General features: G+C 38.9%; 1 protein-coding gene across 1 annotated transcript in view; it reads right to left on the bottom strand.

Moving 5' to 3' along the window:
• The window catches only part of LOC119720462 (fibrillin-1-like), a 41,412-nt gene that overhangs the window by 8,366 nt on the left and 12,295 nt on the right, over positions 1-20,751 (bottom strand). The window contains exons 13-39 of the mRNA XM_038190134.1: positions 20,122-20,253; positions 19,211-19,336; positions 18,674-18,922; positions 18,174-18,302; positions 17,357-17,476; positions 16,733-16,849; positions 15,968-16,102; positions 15,593-15,724; positions 14,818-14,943; positions 14,138-14,275; positions 12,307-12,555; positions 11,531-11,668; positions 10,761-10,889; positions 10,019-10,138; positions 8,707-8,825; positions 8,040-8,286; positions 7,776-7,889; positions 7,465-7,584; positions 6,362-6,481; positions 5,786-5,878; positions 5,151-5,243; positions 4,359-4,421; positions 3,906-4,001; positions 2,689-2,781; positions 1,972-2,064; positions 1,342-1,434; positions 384-476 (exon numbers count right to left, since the gene is read on the bottom strand). Coding sequence (XP_038046062.1) covers positions 384-476; positions 1,342-1,434; positions 1,972-2,064; positions 2,689-2,781; positions 3,906-4,001; positions 4,359-4,421; positions 5,151-5,243; positions 5,786-5,878; positions 6,362-6,481; positions 7,465-7,584; positions 7,776-7,889; positions 8,040-8,286; positions 8,707-8,825; positions 10,019-10,138; positions 10,761-10,889; positions 11,531-11,668; positions 12,307-12,555; positions 14,138-14,275; positions 14,818-14,943; positions 15,593-15,724; positions 15,968-16,102; positions 16,733-16,849; positions 17,357-17,476; positions 18,174-18,302; positions 18,674-18,922; positions 19,211-19,336; positions 20,122-20,253 — 3,477 coding nt within the window. The remainder of the gene's footprint in view (positions 1-383; positions 477-1,341; positions 1,435-1,971; positions 2,065-2,688; positions 2,782-3,905; positions 4,002-4,358; positions 4,422-5,150; positions 5,244-5,785; positions 5,879-6,361; positions 6,482-7,464; positions 7,585-7,775; positions 7,890-8,039; positions 8,287-8,706; positions 8,826-10,018; positions 10,139-10,760; positions 10,890-11,530; positions 11,669-12,306; positions 12,556-14,137; positions 14,276-14,817; positions 14,944-15,592; positions 15,725-15,967; positions 16,103-16,732; positions 16,850-17,356; positions 17,477-18,173; positions 18,303-18,673; positions 18,923-19,210; positions 19,337-20,121; positions 20,254-20,751) is intronic.

Below are 20,751 nucleotides of genomic sequence, written 5' to 3'. Positions count from 1 at the left end.
TGGTAGAGCGCTGGTACAGTCTTAAAGATCTCATCAGGTTCTTTCGACTCATTTAAAGTGAGGTCCCATGGTATTACATGGGAAAGGAAATAACAGTGTAGGTGACGGGCCAAGATAGGGTTCTAACTATATGGTCACAGTGATAGGTGCAAGAAAGTATAGCTATGCCAAACTGATCCCCCATGGTCATGATGGATGATGTATATGAATGTATCTCCGGTTTTTAAATACCAAATTCAACTTCTGCTAACTATTGTATGGGAAATTATCACTTTTATGATGAACTGACGTATTGAAGCTTTGTTGAGAATGCCAGCCCCCTCAAAATATTAGAGCCCTCCCCGATAACTGTAAATTTTAAATGTCTAATTTCGTTCCCTTACCTGAACAGTTAGCCCCAGTCCAGCTCTGGGCACATGAACAATGGCAAGTAGCAGTTTTGAGCGTTCCGCCATTCTCGCAACTCAAGTTGCAGTCTGCAACAAACAATCTCCATTGGTCAATTTTCTGTTTTAACAGTACAACATTCCCCATCTACAGTGCTATACATGTAATATACAAATAACGAATGTTTATGAGTGCAACGGTAAGAATTATTTCAAGAGGTGGCAGATGGGACATTTCAATAAAAAGCTAGGGCTTTATTCGGGCGTTGTATAAATATCGAGTATGCTTATACACTGTAAAACACCTAGGTATATGACTAGAACCTGCAGCTAACTACAACAACGTTCAGGTCTGAACGAGATACGAGATGTCCTATAACCATTCATAATGATTATAACCATAATTGGGTCGATATAGAGGGCAATTTGTTTGTCTTCTAATGCTCTAGGCTCGCAAGTTTATCTTTATGTTTTTCAATCGATTAATCGTTCCCTTTTCGTTTACGGTTTCGATTAATCGAACAGCCTCATTTTTTTTGGCCGGAAAATCTGGGTTGAGCATAAAGCTACGATTTAAAAACAAAATCGCATAGATCTCGATGTTTTAGAGCTTACGTACGCGATTCCGATTTGTTTAGACAAACATTATAATTGTGACGAAATTTTCATCGTTTAGCGCTACGTGGAATGTTTTACATTTTAGGTTTTAACGGAAAGCTTTATTTTCACTACTTGGTTTTTGATTAATCGAATACAAAAATGTACATTAATAATCGACACAGCAATCGATTGATCGAGTAACCGAATAATACTTGCAGGCTAACAATGGTCTGTTTATATGTGCAAACAATTTAAAAGCCAAGAGAGAAGGTTCGTTTTTAGCCATATTTTGGTATGGTGGTGTTTTGTTATAGCAATGTTCTATTGTATAAATATAAGACTTCTCCATACTCACCAGTGCAGGTAATTCCCATCCAGTTTTTATCGCATTGACACTGACATGCTCCGTCATTCAGCGTACCGTTATTTGCGCAGGAAAGTGGACAGTCTGAAAAGAAAACAATCACAATACTTTAGCTTAAAAACGTATCTTAACTATTTTAAATAAACTAAACAACGAGGCTTGTGTTCTAAGTCACAAGTTTTCAAAAATTAAAACATGCTTTTAAATTTTAAGTAAAGCCATGAATCCTCGTTCTAACATTTCCACTATATAGCTAGTAGGATAGCCACTTGTTTTGTTCAATTAAGAAATTACCAATAGCTGAGAACATACTTTTTCACAAGATTGAATAATTATTTAAGAATACTTATGATACAGTTGTTTAAGTTGAATTTCCATTTTCACGCTTTTTAAGACGTAGCTTGTGAACAATTAAAATGACAACAAAAATGAAAATTGGCAACTGGCCGACTGGACCATCAGTAGGATTCCGTCGGTGGAGAAGACAATTACAATCGTACTTTTTTGTCCGTTTGTTTTGAGTACAACAAAAAATGATTTGAACATTTAGCTAGTTTAAAAATTGGCAAAATCAATCATTTCTAATGACACTCATTTTCTACGATTAAAAGCAAAACTCACCAGAACAGGTGGTTCCAGTCCAGCTACCTGCACATGTACACTGACATGTCCCACTGTTGAGATTTCCTCCATTTGCACAGTTCAATTGGCACTCTGTAAAGGTTCAAATTCATATTTTTCACATCATAGTTGTACTAATTTGTTTTTCCCTTTCTTTATTTTATTGAAAACCTCAATACCTCATCGATTTTAAACCTACATCAATTGCTGAGTTCACAAAACTGACTTCAGTTCACAACATTGTCGAGTCTACATTACACTTTCTTGAAGAAGAAATGTAGCCTCGAAAACTGCGGCATAAAACAGGGAACTATGCCTTAACAGCTAAGTTACTACCACTTGCTTGACAACATCTTGTTAGGACTTTTGAGATTGTAAACAGGTCGCGGCTTCATCACATTATACACTGAATAACATAAACTTTTTCCATGTTGACACAGACAAAGCTTCCGTTGCCGTAACGACAAATAAATTGTCCAATTATTCTCTATTTGTCAGCTTCAAATTTACACCAACAAAAATCACTGCGTCTGATGTGTTACAAGATCGATACACCCACATCAACGTGTACTGACATCAAGATGCCCCTCATTCAAGAGTTTGCATGATTTCCAAACTCTTAAACGAGGAAAGATGATTGGCTTTCTGTGAAATATTCAATGATAAGAAACAGAAAGACAACAATAGGGTAATTTGAAAAATAGACACAACTCTTACCAGAGCAGGTTGTTCCCATCCAGTTACCTGTGCATGAACATTTACAGGTCTGACTTTTAAGCTCTGCACCATTCGCGCATTGTAACGGACATTCTGTAAACAGAACAAATGACAGATTTTAAATGCTATGAAGATATTTAAACAGTTAACATAAGTTAGAGTTTTATTTGACAAGAAATGTTAAAGTTGGGATGTGTTACCACATAACTGCAAATGAGCTACTTTCCCTGATATAAACACATTTTGAAGATGCTGAACGTAATTTGTTATCAAGATGACAACATTTCATCAGGCCTCATTATGCCAACGAATAGTAATTCTGCTCACAAGGGCGATAATTTCGCCAAGTATTAATGCAAGCTTTACTTGGTTGGAATGGCTACAGGGCTTGGTTTGTGGACAGTGAAGATTCATTTCCTCTGTTAAAATGTGTGGTTTATCTTGACGATTGTTTGGCAAATTTCATGGAGCATTCAATTTGGATAATTTTGTTAACAAAAAAATGCGAACGGCGCGCCACCAAGTGTATCAACCTGCTAAACATCCTCCACGAATTCTTCTCTATTGCTTGAACGAAGGCATTTGTACATTTTCGTGGTTGATTTGTTAAAATTATGTTTATTCATGAAAAACAAAAAAACATAACGTCATATCAAAGTAAGTATTTAGTCTATTAATTACATTTAAAGTATTTTAAAGAACGACAGTCGTGGAGCTGCCACAGAAGCCTAGTGGTTAACGAGATGAGCTTTGTATTAAAAGGTCCCTGGTTCGAATCCTGTCCATTTTTCCAAAGGTCATTTTTCTCCATCGACTTCATCGGTACTTTTAATTGAAGGAAAGCGGGGAAGAGAACGAAACTTAAAGTGTCTTGCTGTGATTTCATGAAATTCCCGCATTATTCGTGTGGATTCAACCACCTTTGCATTAGATGTCGAGTGGTGCGCGGTGCGCCTTTCGTCCAAAAATGAGGAGGCAAAACAATGGTGTGTCGTCACAGGAAGATGTTAAAACTGACGAAAGGGGTGTCAACCTGAAACGCCCTTCCCCTTCCTGGGAGAGTGATAGCCAAGGTTGGTATATCTTGTTTAAAAATTGCTATATTTGTTGTACGGCACAGCGGACTGTGATTTCAGAGCAAGAGGAGAGCTTTCCTGCTCAGACAAATGTATACATGTAAGTTAATACAATAGAACCAATAATGGATGTTCATTTACCGGAACAGTCATCCCCTGTCCAGTTCTGGTCACTGTCACATGTACACTGGCAATTCTGCTCCTGCACTCCATTATTGAAACAGGTGAACGGGCAAGCTGACATACATACAACAAGAAAAGTGAGCAATGAGTAAAATGAAATGGTATTGCTTTACATACAAATATTTCTATTTATAATTAATGAGAGCGCATAAAGGCAACTGTGTTATTTCTTGCACACATTAGGTATAGTTCGGCAGGTTCTTGTCATTTTGTTTAATTGAGATTGAGAATAATGTTAAAAAAGGAAACACCAAAAACACTGTCACTTGGAAAATAACGACATAGTGGGGTCATGTAGGATTGTTAGCCAAACTCTGCAAATTCAAGTTGTCTTGTGAATATGACAAACATGAATCCATAAAGGGGAGGGAAGTGTCTCCAACGTTCAACATTGTCCTTATTTGCCTATACCTGAGCATTGACAAGTGCTGTTGAACAGATCCTCTCCTGGTGGACAGCTAGTTAAGCCGCAGTCTGAAAAATAACAAAAAATGAGAACAAAGATTATCCCAATTTTTTTTTCTGACTGAAATTAGTCTCAGAAATTTAAGAAAGTCTATCTTTATAGTAAGCTCTTTAAAACAATTTTTTTAACACAGTCGAAGAATGCTTGGTGAGCTCAAATGATTTTCTGCAAACAGAGCATCTGTCTATTTAATGGACACTGCAAGTATGTAGGCACAGCAAACAGTCCGCATGAACCATGACTTTAGGGACAGAATTTATGTCCAGGTATTGCAAGGTCAGCACAACAGTTTCTGCTACAACTAGCACAACTTGTTTGCCTAATAAAATTGGTTGCACCATGACATTGGAGGCAAGTACACATCCAAACAGAACAAAGTGTGTATGGTATTAAGCTGCAATCATGTACCCCCATTGTCCCTCATTTGTTTGTACCTTTACTTGTTTGGAAGAACTCATATGTATTGTACACGATCGTCAATAATTATGGACCTTCAGGAATTGTGGACCGTATTGTCTTCCATTGTTCCCTATAGACCGTTATCATAATGCGGCCATAGTGATTTATAGCCATGCAAATCAACTTAACGAAAGAGAGGCTGGAAGGAAAAATAGTCTGGTTCCCTTTTTGCACAAAATATATTATCATTCAGTACTAATATTGGATACAGGGAACATGACTGAAATGGTGGCAGCATGATAAAGGTATATGGAATACAGAAATGGAGGTATAATTACCAGTACAGGTCGTTCCCATCCAAGCGTTTTCACACATACACTGACATGTTGGCTGATTCAGATTACCACCATTCATGCAGTCCAATGTACAATCTGGTGTCAATCACATAACATTGAACCGATAAACACCTACTCTACTACAATGTATTTATTTTTTGATGAATCCATGAGACGACGCAGTGCTGGGGCTTTGGAGGCAATCACGTTGGGCAGTATAAGGCTTTAATGTGACTATTAAACCCGTGCCTCAAATTTCAATGCATGAACAAATCGGCCACATGTCTGATGTTAATCTTTAATTCCAAAGTCCGTAAGATCATGTTTTAAACCCGCTACCCCCACAAATCCATGTTAAAGCCCAAGCAAAATGCAATGCTAACTCCAATTATATCTAAAACAAAATTACAACCAAGCAATGGAACCAATAAGGTGGACATACAGGCTTTGTAATAAAAACAGGTCACAGGTTTGATATCCTTTTGAAAACTGTATACACGGCATTAAACAGAAATCAAATTCATGGCCGTAAACTCTGCGTCCCTGGCCCTTCACATATCCCTTGCTACTCCCCCCCCCCCAACCCAAAAAGTATAATGCTGTATTTCGTTTATTTGTTTTGACTGTTTTTAACTGACCGTCACAGCTCAGTCCACTCCAGTTGTCGGTGCATGTACATGTGCATGCTGCAAGATCCAGTGTTCCGCCATTCGCACATGAAAGCGTACAAGCTGAAACGAAAATACGTACATATTCGGCAGTCATTATTTATTCTTGTTGCAAGTCTCATGACATATTTTTAAGGGATTGTTGCATATTACAATTCTGTTTCCCAGAGTGACTGCAAATATATGACTATAGCACATTGCATACCTTGAAAAACAGCAAGAAACTCCTCAATCATGAAACCTGAAATTATACCTTAAACCTTCACCACCTTCGGAATTTCAAAAAAACAACAACACCGTTTTTAAACTGCTGTCATTATTCAAAGGCATAGATTGGACCTCCCACGCAATTCCTTTTTTATTATTGAAATATATCAGCTAGACAGTTTGTAAGACAGTTTTTTTGCACTTCTGTACTATTTTACTGTCACTGATGTCATTGAACCCATATGATATATAGGAACGTTCAATATTTTCAAAAACACAAAACAGATTGAACTAAAGCGCAATTCTTTTCCAACAAGCATAACAACTCCAACTCGTTACCTATTTCACAGTTTTCTCCCATAAATCCTACGTCACAGCTGCAGGTGTATCCCCGAGGGTTGTTGAGATCGTTGACGCAAGTTGCTCCGTTTACGCAGTCGTTGCCCATTTGACAAGGTGCTTAGGAGAAAATAAAAAAAATAAAAAAAATAAAAATCAAATAGAATCATATCCTGGAGGCGGGTACAGCTAAAATAAACCAGAGATGAAAATCCATTTTGGCGTGCTCGTTCAATTTTAAACAGAAGCAAGAGCAAATACCGATAAATTCTTAAAGCAAAACATGAATATATTTTGTTTTCAGCCATCAATCAACCAGGTGGCTTACCTTGGATTACACTTTTTCTTGGGGGGGGGGGGCACCTGGAGGTGCATTACATTTTTCAAGGCGGGGCAATGAAGGCAAATGATATCATTACGTTCAATTCAAGATTCTAAAAGGGTGATGGGGGAGATGGGAGGAGGCATTGCGATAGAGGGCAGGGAGGGGGGGGGCACCCGGGAGGCATGGACATCCACTGGGAGGCACGTGCCCCCGTGCCTCCCCCTACCCGTAGTTAGCCACTGCAAACAACCCGTTTGAGTCATTACCGCGCACAGATGCACGTATACCAGAGCATTACAGGACAAAATCTGTGCCCTTAAATAACAAGGTATGTTTACAATAAGCGTGAAATGAGATATCGAAATCTAATAACAGTGTTGTAATTACCATAAAGCCTTTACATACCAAGTAACATCATAGTCATATATATATTCTTGAGTTTACATGAAATGATCTGTATATTTGCAAGTGTTGTGGTCCAGTCAATCACAAGTCCTTTCCTGAAGTCAGTCACAAGTAACGAGTTGAACAATGACAAAGGAATTATTTTGTTGCATTTCACTGAAATATAGCTAGTGACTTGACTTACGACTGAAGGACTAATGATACACTGGCAGGGACTTGTGATGGACTGGACTACAGCACTGATATTTCCTTTAATCCCTCAACAGTTGGTCATTTGGCACATGCCTACTCTGCTTTTGATTAAAAAAACCACCAACCAACATCCTGACACTGTATCTCTTTAAGTGCTAAGCTTCTTTATTAAGAAAGTTACCTAACGTTTCACACCGAGGGCCGCTGAATCCTTGATCACATGTACAGGTGTAGCCAGTGTCTGATGAAGAGTTAACTGCGCAATTCCCACTATTCATACAAGGGTTGACATCACAAGGTGCTGAGGGGAAAACACAAACACACATGATAGCCTATATCACCAAAAATATAAGAAGAGGCAATCATGCACAAAGTTTCCCTATTTCGTTGAGTTCTGTGGCAAATTGCCGATCCCATAATTATGAGCCATTTTCCCAATAGTCTCTCACCGAAAGATACAAATCACGCTATTTTGTACAGAAGTTCACTTACCGACTTGGCAGTTTTGTCCGCTGTAGCCCGTCGGGCAGGTGCACGTGTATCCTCCCGTGGCCAAGTTGTCTTCAACACACTCACCACTGTTCTCGCAGGGCGCTGAATCACACTCTGGTTTGGAAAAAAAAACCAGCAGAATATGAATTATTTTACTGTGAATGTCTCCTCTGCTCGCTATTCTCCTTTGTGAGAATAGACATTATTATTTGAGTTTGAAACGCACTTGACTTAGAAGCATTCATCTTGAGTTCGAGGACTTACTGGGGACACCGATGATGAATGTCCGTCTGATCAGCTGGTGGTTGGGAGCCAGCTGACCCCCATTGCTACCCGTCAGCTGGGCAAGCAATGCCATGATGACGTCTAGATCCGAGTGCATAGAGCCACTCTGGAAGTTGATGACCAACTTCAGTAGAGCTGTTGTTGAGTCCGAGTTCAGCGTCAAGGATGTGATGACGACATCCCTGAAGGAACTACTCAGAGAAGAATCTCCGAAGGCTGCCTCCATCTGATTTCAACATGATTCATAAAGAGGACCAGCAATTCAAGATGGGAATCCATTTCTATTTTATGATGGACGTTCAACAAAACTTTCACGCACTGCAAAAGTTGGAAATGTTTAGTCCATAGTTTACAAAAGCCACCACCTGCCTATGGCATGGGCAATGAGCATTGATCTTGTTGAAGCAAAAACCCTTTGCCATTTTTCATGGGCATTATTAACGGTTAACTCATTTTTCTTGGGATGTCATCAATTTATTTGTTTGCTCCTAATTATATACATTGTTGATCTCATTGAAGTGCTGATTTAATAAATTCAAGATTCCTTTATACATGTTTGGTTTCATTTTCTTAAATTAAAGCACAACGGCCACACTCATATCAGTAACCACCAATCATGCAATCAATATTATGGAGGAATATGTACCGAAGTCTTCAAATCCTGGCGATATGTGACGGAGCCTGTTGCCAGATCAAATCCAGCACTGTCCACAACCAAGCCACTGATGATTTCAAACACGGCAGATACCTCCTTTGAATAAGCCGCTGAGAAAAAAAGCACATTTAATGTTGGCGACCTAACAAAGTATTGACAAGTTTGGCCACACAGCAGAGTTGCAATGACTCGAGTCATTGACTCGACTCGATTCCGACTCGATTCACAATTTTGGCGACACGACTCGACTCGAGTCGACAAGTCGATAACTCGAGTCGATAACTGACAAGACTCACTCGAGTCATTGTTAGCAAATGACTCGACTCGAGTCGAAGGCTAATCACTCGAGTCCCAAACCTGAGCGAATTTTTGAAGTGAAGTTATTTCTGTTTTCGTACTTTGCGTTTCTGTCAATTTTTTCCCCGCTTATCGCATACAAATATACGCCGTATAACTGACTCCCTCGTGGTTTTATATTGTAGCGCACAAACTACTACTCCGGAACCAGGCTTTAAACGCATTTCCCAATTATTGGTTTCAGCATCGGCATCTGGCGATTTCTTAAGCCCTTGATGCATACTCCGACTAAATGTATGTCCCGTTTTCAACAACTAGTTACGTTGTCTGCGTAAAAATATTCCAGACCCGAATTTCAACTTCTTATTAACTGTTACGTAGATTTTCGGTAAACGTCCAGCAGAAGAGTCTATTTGGTACCATGCAACATATTTTAAGTCTTTGGATCGTTAAAAAAAGTGCCGTGTGTTCCTTCTTCAATTATTTATTTGATTGATGCACAAGTACCAGTGACTCGAATTGACTCTACCATAAATTTGACTGAAATCGACTAGACCTTTTTGAGGTAATGACTCGACTCGAATCACTTCCTTGAAATGACTCGACTCGACTCGAGTAACAAAATTGGACTCGTTACAACTCTGCCCCACATTAATGACAAAAAACAATGTCTTAACTGCTTTTACAACAGGTATTCCAAACAATAGTTGCCACAATGCTTGCTTCTACGAGTGCACCGTGATGCACACTGCAACATTGTCTTGCTGTATATCGACTTCTGTCTTCTATCTTTTTTCTTTTCCTTTTTTATTTTTTTTGTGACTATAGCGTTTGGGAAGTTTTTGTCCACATTAGCATAATAGTCATGCTCACACCTTAACTTCCCCTTTTTACCTGTACAACATTTGTATGATAATTTCATCATTATTTTAATGGCCATTTAAAAAAAAACAAATCATCAATAAGAGTTACGATTTCCAGCAAATCTGGAATAGCAAAATATTACCCAGACATGTTGCGCCTTGTTGATAGAATCCTAACATGCAGTTGCACTCATATGTCCCTGGCAGATTGGCGCACATGGAGTTGGCCATCGTACACGGAGTGTCATCACATTCATTCACATCTAAATAATTGGGTAAGATGTCAACAAACATTCCATCAACCCCAAACTCCTTAAGCATTTTGGCCAAGAACCTTCCTGAATCCTACAAAAAAAATTAACATTTTGCAAGAAAACCAATGACATTTTTTTTCTTTATTTACTGATGTAAGTGGTTTGGATCATCCTTCCCTCAATCTTGCAAAATCCTTCAAACCTCTTTTTTTTTTAAGGATGTAAGTGTTACGATATCACAATAAAAATGGTAAATTGAAGAACAAACTGGACAAAGTTTTGTAGATTGAGATAAGTTTATACATAAAGCAAAACCAAATACCTCATTTTACGCACTGCCCCGAGATTCCCAATTGGGAATGACAGTAAATTTTGAATGTTTTCATTAATTTGTAGAAAATATAATTTGTCAGTTTAGGCGGGATAATTGCCACCTCAATGAAATTCACTCTTGGCCAGACATTTCTAGTCCTTATACTAAAAATCAACATTTGAAATTTAATAGTGAAAGATGGTTGTTGTTTTGCAAGGTTTATCGCCCAAAACCACAACAAGTGAAAATTCATCAGTCGTAGTCCGTACATCACTAACAATGTGCAGCATAGAACTGTTGTAACAATTCAGGTATTACCTTCACACTGGCTCAATGCATTCTTTTCATACCCCTCCTTACAGTCACACATGTAGCTGCCGATAGTGTTGTTACATAGCGACACCGATGTATCGCAGGTGTCAAGATTCAGCGCACACTCATCAATATCTATACAGAGTCGGAGCCAATAAAACATATCATGGAATATTCAGTATATGTATAATAAGGCACAAAACACTAGTAGGCAGGTTTCTAGCTCTAGGCGCGACTGACGAAAAGAACGCACAATGTAGTTTCAGTCTTTCTCCAAGGGAATGTTTTTCAAAGGAACTTTCCCTAAATTCTGTAAAATCCAGAACTGTGCTGTACAGGAACTCAATGGTACAATCTTTATACTTCATCTTTTAAGAAGAGTCAAGCAGATATTTATCCAGTAATGGGAGGGGGGTGCACAGGTGGAGCACTAGTGGAGGGGAGAAATGTAAACCCTGGCGAAATGTTCCCTTCATCAGCATTTTAGTATCAGTACTGTTTTAACAATTTTTCAAAAAAATATGAGCGCCCCTCCTCCACCGAGCAAGACGTGGACATGCTACTGGCATCAAGCATTTTGCAGTTACACGGGCTTAGATCTACCTTCTAGAAAATCCTGCAAAACCCTCTGAAACATTTTGAATGACCATGATTTTTTTTTTTTTACACATTTACATCACGAAACATTTGAGGACCCAGTTCACTCAAGTTTGAATGTGCTTGTGCAAGTTCACACCACATACATTTTGTTTTCTAAGAAAAGAAAATGTGTTTACCATCGCACTGTCTACCAATTGGGAAGCCTGCAGAGACATAACCATCTACGCAGGAACACATGTAGCTACCGACATTGTTCGTACACTTAGCAATGTTGGCTGCACACTCATCGGAACCGGTCATGCATTCATTCAAATCTGCAGAAAACCAAAGATCAATTCTCAACGCTTACATTTGACTAATGTACATTTCATTTTTTTTTTGATGTAAGAAAGCAAGATAGCACTATAAACTGATTTACAAAAGCAGTGGCGCTTTTCAAATTCGGTGTATATCGTTGTGTACATGCTATACATTCTAGCAGAAATAAAGGGACATATAAGTGGCGTCTGACTTTTGACACCTGTTTGACAAAACTCTGCTAACTTCGTTAGTTTCCACCTGTCGTCACGAAATTAATTTTCTTTTTTTTCTATTTAACATTACAGTCAGACAAACCCAACTTTTGAAGGGCCAGTCGACTTATTGGTTTTGAGGTTAACCTAAATCTATAAGTCTTCTTTTACTCATCAAAATTAGCTTTCAATTCAGTCAAACATTTATACAACGTTTTCATTTTTACCCATTGCAACTGTTTCTTTATGTCTTGATCCTTACTTTTACCTGTACGTCTTGTTTCTGTTCAACCTTTGCCTCGTGACAGTAGCCATCAATGAAGTCTGGTTGTTTGTGTTTCCTTTATTACCAATATGTCAATTCTTTAAAAGAAAAAGTCAAACTCTCAGCTCATTTCGTGGAGACAGGTCAGAAATGACATAAATAATAATTGTTTTACCTTCACAATATGTGCCATTTCCTTGATAACCCTGGTTACAGTCGCAGCGATAGCTTCCCTCGGTGTCTGTGCACGTCGCTAAGGAGTGACACACGCCAGGGTTCTCCTGACACTCATTGATGTTGACGCACGAAGTAAAGCCATCACCACGGAAACCATCGTCGCACGTGCAGAGATAACTGCCTTGGTTGTCCGTGCAGGTACTGTTGGTAGCGCACGCGGAGATCCCACTCTCACACTCGTTAATATCTGGTGAAGGAAAATGTGTGAAACACACGTGATTTTATACAGCGGCCAAATACATCTGGACGCATCAAGTCTTAAGAGTGCCTACGCCAATGTTTTCTTTATAACAAAAGGTAAAGTAATTGAAAAAAAAATTGAACTTTTGTTTTAACTCAAAATGTGTCATCAAAAAAAGGCCTAAAAAATTCCAAATGAAATCTATTTCTCGAGGCAAAACAAAACTGCTTTACGCTTTCAGGGTTAAAGTGCTCAACATAAACTCTCCCCTCTTTTTTCCCTTTCTTAAAATCCCTCATACATTTCTTGAAAATTGCTTTTTAACTATGAATATAAGATCAATACTGTGTTTACTACTTTATGCTAGCTTCACATCATCTGTCGTAATACAAATCTAATTGGATGGTTGCAAAGCTTTAAGAGAATGGTCCGGAATGGTTTCACATTGTTTCAATTAATTAAGGTACACTCACATTCAAACACACTGTATGACCAACTTCAACTATGCTTGGTATCATGTGAGTAAATACAAAGGTTCAGTTCACCAAACAGTCTTCTGCCATATGGCTATACGAGAAATTGGGATAACTTATATTGATTCCGTGCATAGTATACAATGATTTCTCACCAATCACAGGAAAAAGGGGTTCACAGCATTGGTGCACTTGTCAATTTGCATATGGCATGCAATACACAGGTTTTATGTATTCTTGGTATTATGTACGACCCCATCGAAAAATACACAGGTTTTGTGAATTCTTTATATAGTTTTTTTCCCGGCCAATTTACTAAAATGCTCATTCACTTCTGAAAATCGGTCATTCAGTTAAGTCTGAACTTGAGAATCGCTCTGAACACGAGTTTTTTGTTCGCTACCACAGCATTTGATTCCATTTCAGTTCAATCAATTAAGTGATTGAGCAGCACCTTTCGTTTATGCTCATTCAGATTCATTTACAAGACTTCTTTTTCACTGTCAGAGGGCGATTTCAAACAGTGATCATTATCTTTTACTTGAGTTTAATGTTCTGTGATGTAATCTGCTATATTGAATGAGAGAAACGTACTTTTGTTTGCACGTTGACGAAATTGAATTCCAGAACTCTGCGCGAAAAGGTATGCTTGCTTGAATGAATGCAAAGGTAACGTAATTGGCCGTTTGTTTCTCAAAACCGAATGCACCGACAACAAAAACGATTGAAGTGTTGTTGAATTGAAATGAGATTGAAGACGTGCATTCAAATTCGGACGAAAGGGAATGACCGATTTTCAGAAGTAAATGAACATTTTAGGAAATTGGCCGGGAAACCTATATGATGTACGAGCCCATCACCATCGAATCTTCACTTATTTCTTTATAAAAGTGTCCGCGCCGTAGGCAATGCATTCAAGGCTCCCTCCCATCGGTCACACAAACTTCCTCTTTGAAACCATTAAAGGGGCACTTTTGCTACACGGTCCACTTATCGATTGTATCTGCTATATATCCCAGCATTCAAGGCGAACCAAAAGAATACTTAATCACAAATATATGCTGACACTCATCTATTGTTAGTCTGTACGCAGGTTATTTTTTATTTGCACATACTCTGGCAAGTCTGTCCATCCCCTTCGTATCCCGTGTTGCAGTTGCATTGGAATGAGCCAGCCAGGTTGGTGCACGATGCGAAGCGACTGCAGTTGGCGTAGTTCGGGTCGTCGGTAGGCAAGGAGCATTCATCAATATCTAGAGGAAAACAAATTCAATTCAAATGATAATTGGATCGTGTAGTTAAATTCAATCAACTTCACATTGAGCCGACCACGATGCTTTTACGATTTTCTGATGAATTTTAAAAGAAAAGACAAAAGTCTGCAAGCTAACCCAGATTTTCAGGAAAATTAGAACATGCCAAACTTACATGTGTATTCCAATTAATCAACACCAGAAATAAAACAGGAACATATTTCAATTACTTGCTGGCGTATATGATATGTATCATGTCAGGTGTGACTTCAAAGTATGCTACAGCCTAGCGTTAATACTGATGAATAAAGAACCCACAGTTTGTATGTGATGTCTCAGACCCGCCCCCCCCCCCCCCCACACACACACACACAAAGGACCATCAAAGGTCTTATGTTGTTACAAGTACCTAACTGCATAATACATGAGTGTATCAATAGAGTAACATGAAAAAAGAAAAGAAAAAAAAAACATGAATGGAAAACACCAAACAAACACTCACATTAAACTTGAATAATACCAAAACATAAAAAGTGCATTACCAAAGCACAGCTGTCCGGTGCCAGTAAATCCGTCTTTGCATTGGCAGGTGAAGAAACCGTTATTGTTCAGGCAGTCAGCGTCGATGTGGCAATCATTCAAGGTGTCATTTAAACATTCATTGATGTCTGTCAAAATTAACAAACATGAATCACATCTTTTGAAGAAAATTTAAATAAATTGAAGCGGGACATGTGCACGATTTCCGAACGTTTTTTTTTTGTTTTCTTTGAATAGAGTGGTTTCCGTTGCGGCTCTGGGGATTTCTTCAGGCAACATGTTGCAGTGATTATCCGTATATCAATATTGACAGATTTGCAGATGCAGCTAATTTGCTTTCACAGGTTGTGGTTGAATACAGGTAATTAACTGAGTTTCGAAATTTGTCCAACAAACGAAAGTCCGAAAAAGGCCTTCAAACCGATGTCAGCTTTGTTCTTCTCCTGTTCATAATAAGAATCTTCATGTGCATTTTGTGAATCATGTTTGCTTTTAGATATTTATGTTCAGAGTCATGGAACAAAGAAACAAATGAGCCTACTTCTGACATCTCATTTAGTTTTGAGTCTTTTGGAATACATGCACTGCATTTTCCCCGTTTTACTTACACTCACAGGATAGCTGATAATAAAGCTGTTGTAAAGTGCACAACAGCCCCAATCCCTAAACTGAGATATGAAAGTTAAGGTGGTTCAGACAATCCCCAAAGTGGAACTTAATTTGTAAAGTTTTCCATAGGCCTCTAGATATACACGCCCAGGAGGAAAGTTTCCTAACCAGAGCAGGATCCGTTGAAAATCTCGCTGCTGAAGCCAGGCTTGCAGTCACAAGTGAAGTAGGGTTCATCGTTGACGCACATCTGGCTCATAGCGTCGCAGTTATGAGTACCGGCTTGGCATTCATTCACATCTAAATATCATGAAATTATGACCGGAACGTTTGTCAGAGCTCAGATTTCAAGTATAAATCCAGTGGACTGCAGTGCTTGTTAATCTATACACATTCTACCAGACAAGAAGTACTTTTACTTCAACAGTCCCCCCCCCCCAAAAAAAAAAAATGCCCGTTGATTCATAGTACCTTTGGTAAGCAATATTTTTGCTCAGCAGCCACGCTCAATTGAATCATAGTTTCATTGTAAAATTGACATACCTGAACAGGTCCGTTGGTCACTATTGAGAGTGTAGCCGGGATAACAACGACACTCGTAACTGCCTGCCAGGTTAGCACACATGGAGTTGGCACCACACCTGTGAGGGTCACTCAGGCTTGTACACTCATCAATATCTGAAATGCAATCAGAAAACGTGAAGTTAGAAGAATGTTCTCTGAAAGCCAGTGAACGGTTTGGCGTAGAAATATCTCAATTCTTGTAAAGAAATATGACTCTGTTTGACAGATCAAAAAGTTAAAACAAGTTGAGGAAGGAAGACACTGTTGAAGAATATTACCTTCACAGACTAAGGGATTACATCGATTGCGTATCCTGGGTAGCAGAGGCACACGTCTGCATTGTTGGTACTGTAGCACTCACCCTGTGTGCAATTTGTACCCGAACACACCATTTCAGCTGTGGGAGAAAATAAACCCAGACATTGTGATGGCAAAGAATTGTACTATGTTGTATTTACTCACTGATGAATCTATAAAACCGGACAGTGCTGGGCCATTTTCGGGCTGTACATGGACTCATGGGTAACGATATTTGGTAATAAAGAGACAATTACGAAAAAAAGTTTTGTCATGTTTGTTTACCACTTGAACTTTCTTCATTTTCTTAATATTTATTTACATAAATCAGCAAAACAGGTTTTCCCACTGGAAATACTGGTCATACGATAAGTAATAGGTAATCTTGATGAATTTCTCGATGCGCTTCATGCACATTTCGGATGCCAAACTGGCTAAATAGTTTACCTTGGCAAACCCCATCTTGAAGGGTGAAACCTGCACTACAATTGCAATCAAATGATCCTTCCGTGTTAAAGCACTCTTGCTGGCAGTTGTCTAATTCAAGAGTGCATTCGTCAATGTCTGTGCAAAAGGGAGGGGAAACCAGATTTACAACAAGTATTGGAGTTAAACGCTGATAACTGTGAAAAGGGCCATCGTTCTGTCATTGCAAGTCCCCTGTACTGTTACTGGACTTGGAGATCGACCTGCACTTTATACCAAAGAAAAGATTTGTGTTGAGCAACGGACTCCATAAAAATGGAAAGGGATGGTTACACACAGCTTGCGAATAAATGGCAACAAAGGCTTTTATAGTAATGTTGATACTAAAGTAATATTATTGCCACATCCAGTTGGAAAGTTTAGATAAAAATTAGGAACATTCTTCACATCACTTCTTCAATGTCAGATAATTTATCGACTGAGTTTGATGGTGTTTGATGGCATTAACAGCTGAGACACTTAACCAAAACAATCGCACTGTGACATTGGTTCTAAGGAAGCAATTTACAATGGTTGTTTCGCCTTTTACGCAGATTTAGTTACAATGTCAAGGTACTAAATTGTATATATTAGTTGATTTCTCACCTGTGCAGGTCTGTCCGTCCCCTGTGTATCCAGTCACACAGTCACACTGATAGCTGCCCACCGTGTTGGTGCAATTAGCGTTTTCAGAACAATCATTGCTTCCCTGACACTCATCGATATCTACAAGGATCAAAGTTTGTGACAAGAAAGAAAATGGTTGGATAGAAATAAAATACTTTCATTTTAATTTGTGTCAATGTCGTATTCATTTGTCAACAAGCTGTTTGCCGAGCAAGGGATTTGGCAGCGCATCCAGGAATGTAGCAAATGGGGCGGGGTGTCACCAAAAAGTATCCCGGTCAGCACGTACAGCCTCAATTGACAAATGAACCACCGTGAGCGTTGCTGTAATGAAGAGAGCCAACTATTCTTCGATAAGGTCCAATGGATTTGAACATCGCCTCCTTGAGTCAGACAGGGTACAGTTCCCCTCCAACACAACATTTTTTTTTGCGTTTGCAACGGCCGGCTATTTGCCGCTTCCTAGCCACCTCCCAACACGGAGGAACAGTCAGCAAATTTGGTGTCGCACATGCTCCTGAGCACATATTCCAATCTTGTCATCTCCCTCAAGTCTACACATTTAAGAAGCAGTCCTTCGACACAAAAGCACTGGCAACAGAACATTTTCTTTTCCTTTTGAGACAATTGTATGAATACCTGCGAAGAAGGTTTTGGTAAAAAAAAAATAGAGGATAACTCCCATTTTCAGTCAGCTAGCTGTTTTGTTCCCGTCGCAGGCCCAGTATTAACAGTGTGCACCTAAAAGGGACACTAATAATACACGTATACAGCACACTGAGTATGTTTGATTTACCTGTACAGGTTGTCCGACCGTCCCCGGTATATCCATCCTTACAGCTGCAGTCAAAGCTACCCACTGTGTTGCTGCACTCACCAGTAACGGCCAAACAATCGTCCTGACCAGTGGTACACTCATTCAAATCTGGAAATCAACGGTAATGGCAGAAAAAATTAGGCTGTGCTGAAATATGGTATTTTGCAGCCATGGCTTTGTCTTTGTCCCACGATGGGCAACAGTGCATACTTTTAGTCATGGACAACAGTATCTGTGTTGGACATGACCTAAGTTGGTGAGGGTGATGGTGTTATGTTGGGAGTCGACAAATCAGATCGACAGCCCTGGAATATATGTTCGCCGTGCACAGAATACACTGAACAGAGCATATACTCTTTTCCACTGCATTTCCTCGAGGAAATAAAACACTCCAAATATCGCTATTGCTGGCTAGGTTCACTAACTGCAATCAATACCAAACAATTTGTACACTACAAAATTGCGATAACATTACTTACCCGCACACATCATTCCGTTGCCAACATAACCAGTGTTGCACTGGCATAGAAAGCTACCTTGAGTGTCCGTACACTCAGCGTTCTCATCACAGACTGGTAACGGTGCAGCACATTCGTTTATATTGGTGCAATTTGTGCCGTCGCCAGTCCAGCCATCCCCACACGCACACGTGTATGATCCCACAGTGTTTGTACAATCGGCTTCAGCGTGACAATTATCATCCATGTCCCTTGCGCATTCATTCAGATCTAGTGACATACATGAAGACGAAAGTAGTGTTTCGAGTGACACTTTCAGCAAAATACGACTTTGTGACGCTACAGAAAGTTTTCACGCTGCCTTTTCACAAAAATATTGAACGCAGTTTAACACCTACAGATTTCACCATGAAAGTTTTGTTATACCAAATTTAATTCACATTTGCATTGGCAATGAAATGGAAATTACCACCTGATGTATCCACTTGGTAAAATCCACATTGTTTGCGTCTATTTAAGACAATTAATTCAAAAGTCAATTAGTTCATAAGGCCTTACCTTGACATGTCTTGCCATCACCTTCATATCCCGCAATGCACACACACAGGTACGAGCCGATGGTGTTTTCACATTTAGCTTTCTCGTCACAAGTATAGCTACTATTGTCTGTGCATTCCACGAGGTCTGAGAGATGTATAAAAAAAACACTATTTGAAAAATCAAACTTTGTTTTCAACTTCTTGTAGATGATGGTGTTTTGTATGCCTCCACTGACTGTAGTGACTGTAAATTAGCTAATTTAATACTGACTTCACAGTAAGGTGAGAAAAACCCCTGGAAACAGGAGAATTTCCATACATTGTTTTTAGCATCATTTGTTTGTATTGACTGAATTTCCACAAAGACTCTTTTGAGCCTTGATTAACTTAAATCGAAATTTAAGAAAGTAAAAAGAACAGAATTTTGGTGCCATTACTTTGGGTTTCAATTCTCCTTGGTATATTATCTACCAGCCTAGCCTAAATTGCTTAGCTACAACCTTTGAAACACCTGAAAATATTTAAACACGAGTTCTCACAAGTTCTCACAAGTTCTCCTCAGTCATCACAAGTAGTGAAACTACTCAAACCGATAACTAAACAAACAGTACTTCTTTTTCTTTGTCCAATATTCCTTCGCTACATTTTTACTTGACTATGGTAAAAAGTACTTGTAAGGTAACTTATGAATGATTTGCAATTGTCTTGACATTTACTTTAAGATTGTGGTACGTTCAGCATCATCATTTGCACAGTGAAAAGGCTAAATCACAAACGCTGTGTTATCAAACATTTTTACACCAATAAAAACAGCATCTGTTTTTAAACTGTTTTGTGCTTCATCATATTCATAAATTTTTTTATAGTTTGCTTACTGTACAACAAATGTTGAAAACTTCTCTACTACTTTCCAAGAACACATAGGCCTACCTGTACACGACGTTCCATCCATAAAGTCGTCCCTGAAGCCTGGCTTACATTCACACTCGTAGCTGCCCTTGGTGTTGTTGCACACAGCGTTGACGCTACAGTTGTGCAGGCCCAATTCACATTCGTCGATATCTACACCATCCAAATCAAACACAAACTTCTAAATGGGTGGTTTCATAGCTAGAGTGCGAGTCTGACAAACAAACACAAATTGGTTATTCTGTATATCTGTTTGTCTGTTGTGTATGTCTGATTTGTATGTCTCATCAACTCACATAGTATTTCTTTAATTAGTTATTATTTAAAGACATCTCTTCATACAGGCTTCGGCTTCCAGAATATGCCTCCATGTGTGTGCCGGAACACTTTTTCCGTATATATTGTTATTTCTTGTATTATTCTATTGTCCGGTGCAGAATGGAAATAAATGTGAACGGGGGAAAACATTGACATGCCCAAAATCCTCGGATAACACAAGGGTAAAATCAAATTTGAATTAAAAATGGCTGACAATTCCAATATGCCTTCAAATAAATATAATGCTCAATTTTGTTCATTTCGTCTCGTTTTTTTAGGTCAGTAGTAGTTTCGTAAGCAAATGATTTTAGGATCTGTTTGCCCTTTTTATTT

The sequence above is a fragment of the Patiria miniata genome, unplaced genomic scaffold, assembly GCF_015706575.1.
Source record: "Patiria miniata isolate m_02_andy unplaced genomic scaffold, ASM1570657v1 HiC_scaffold_9, whole genome shotgun sequence".
Lineage (NCBI taxonomy): Eukaryota > Metazoa > Echinodermata > Asteroidea > Valvatida > Asterinidae > Patiria > Patiria miniata.
The sequence above is the reverse complement of the archived record's forward strand: the minus strand, read 5'-3'. Positions and strand labels throughout refer to the sequence as shown.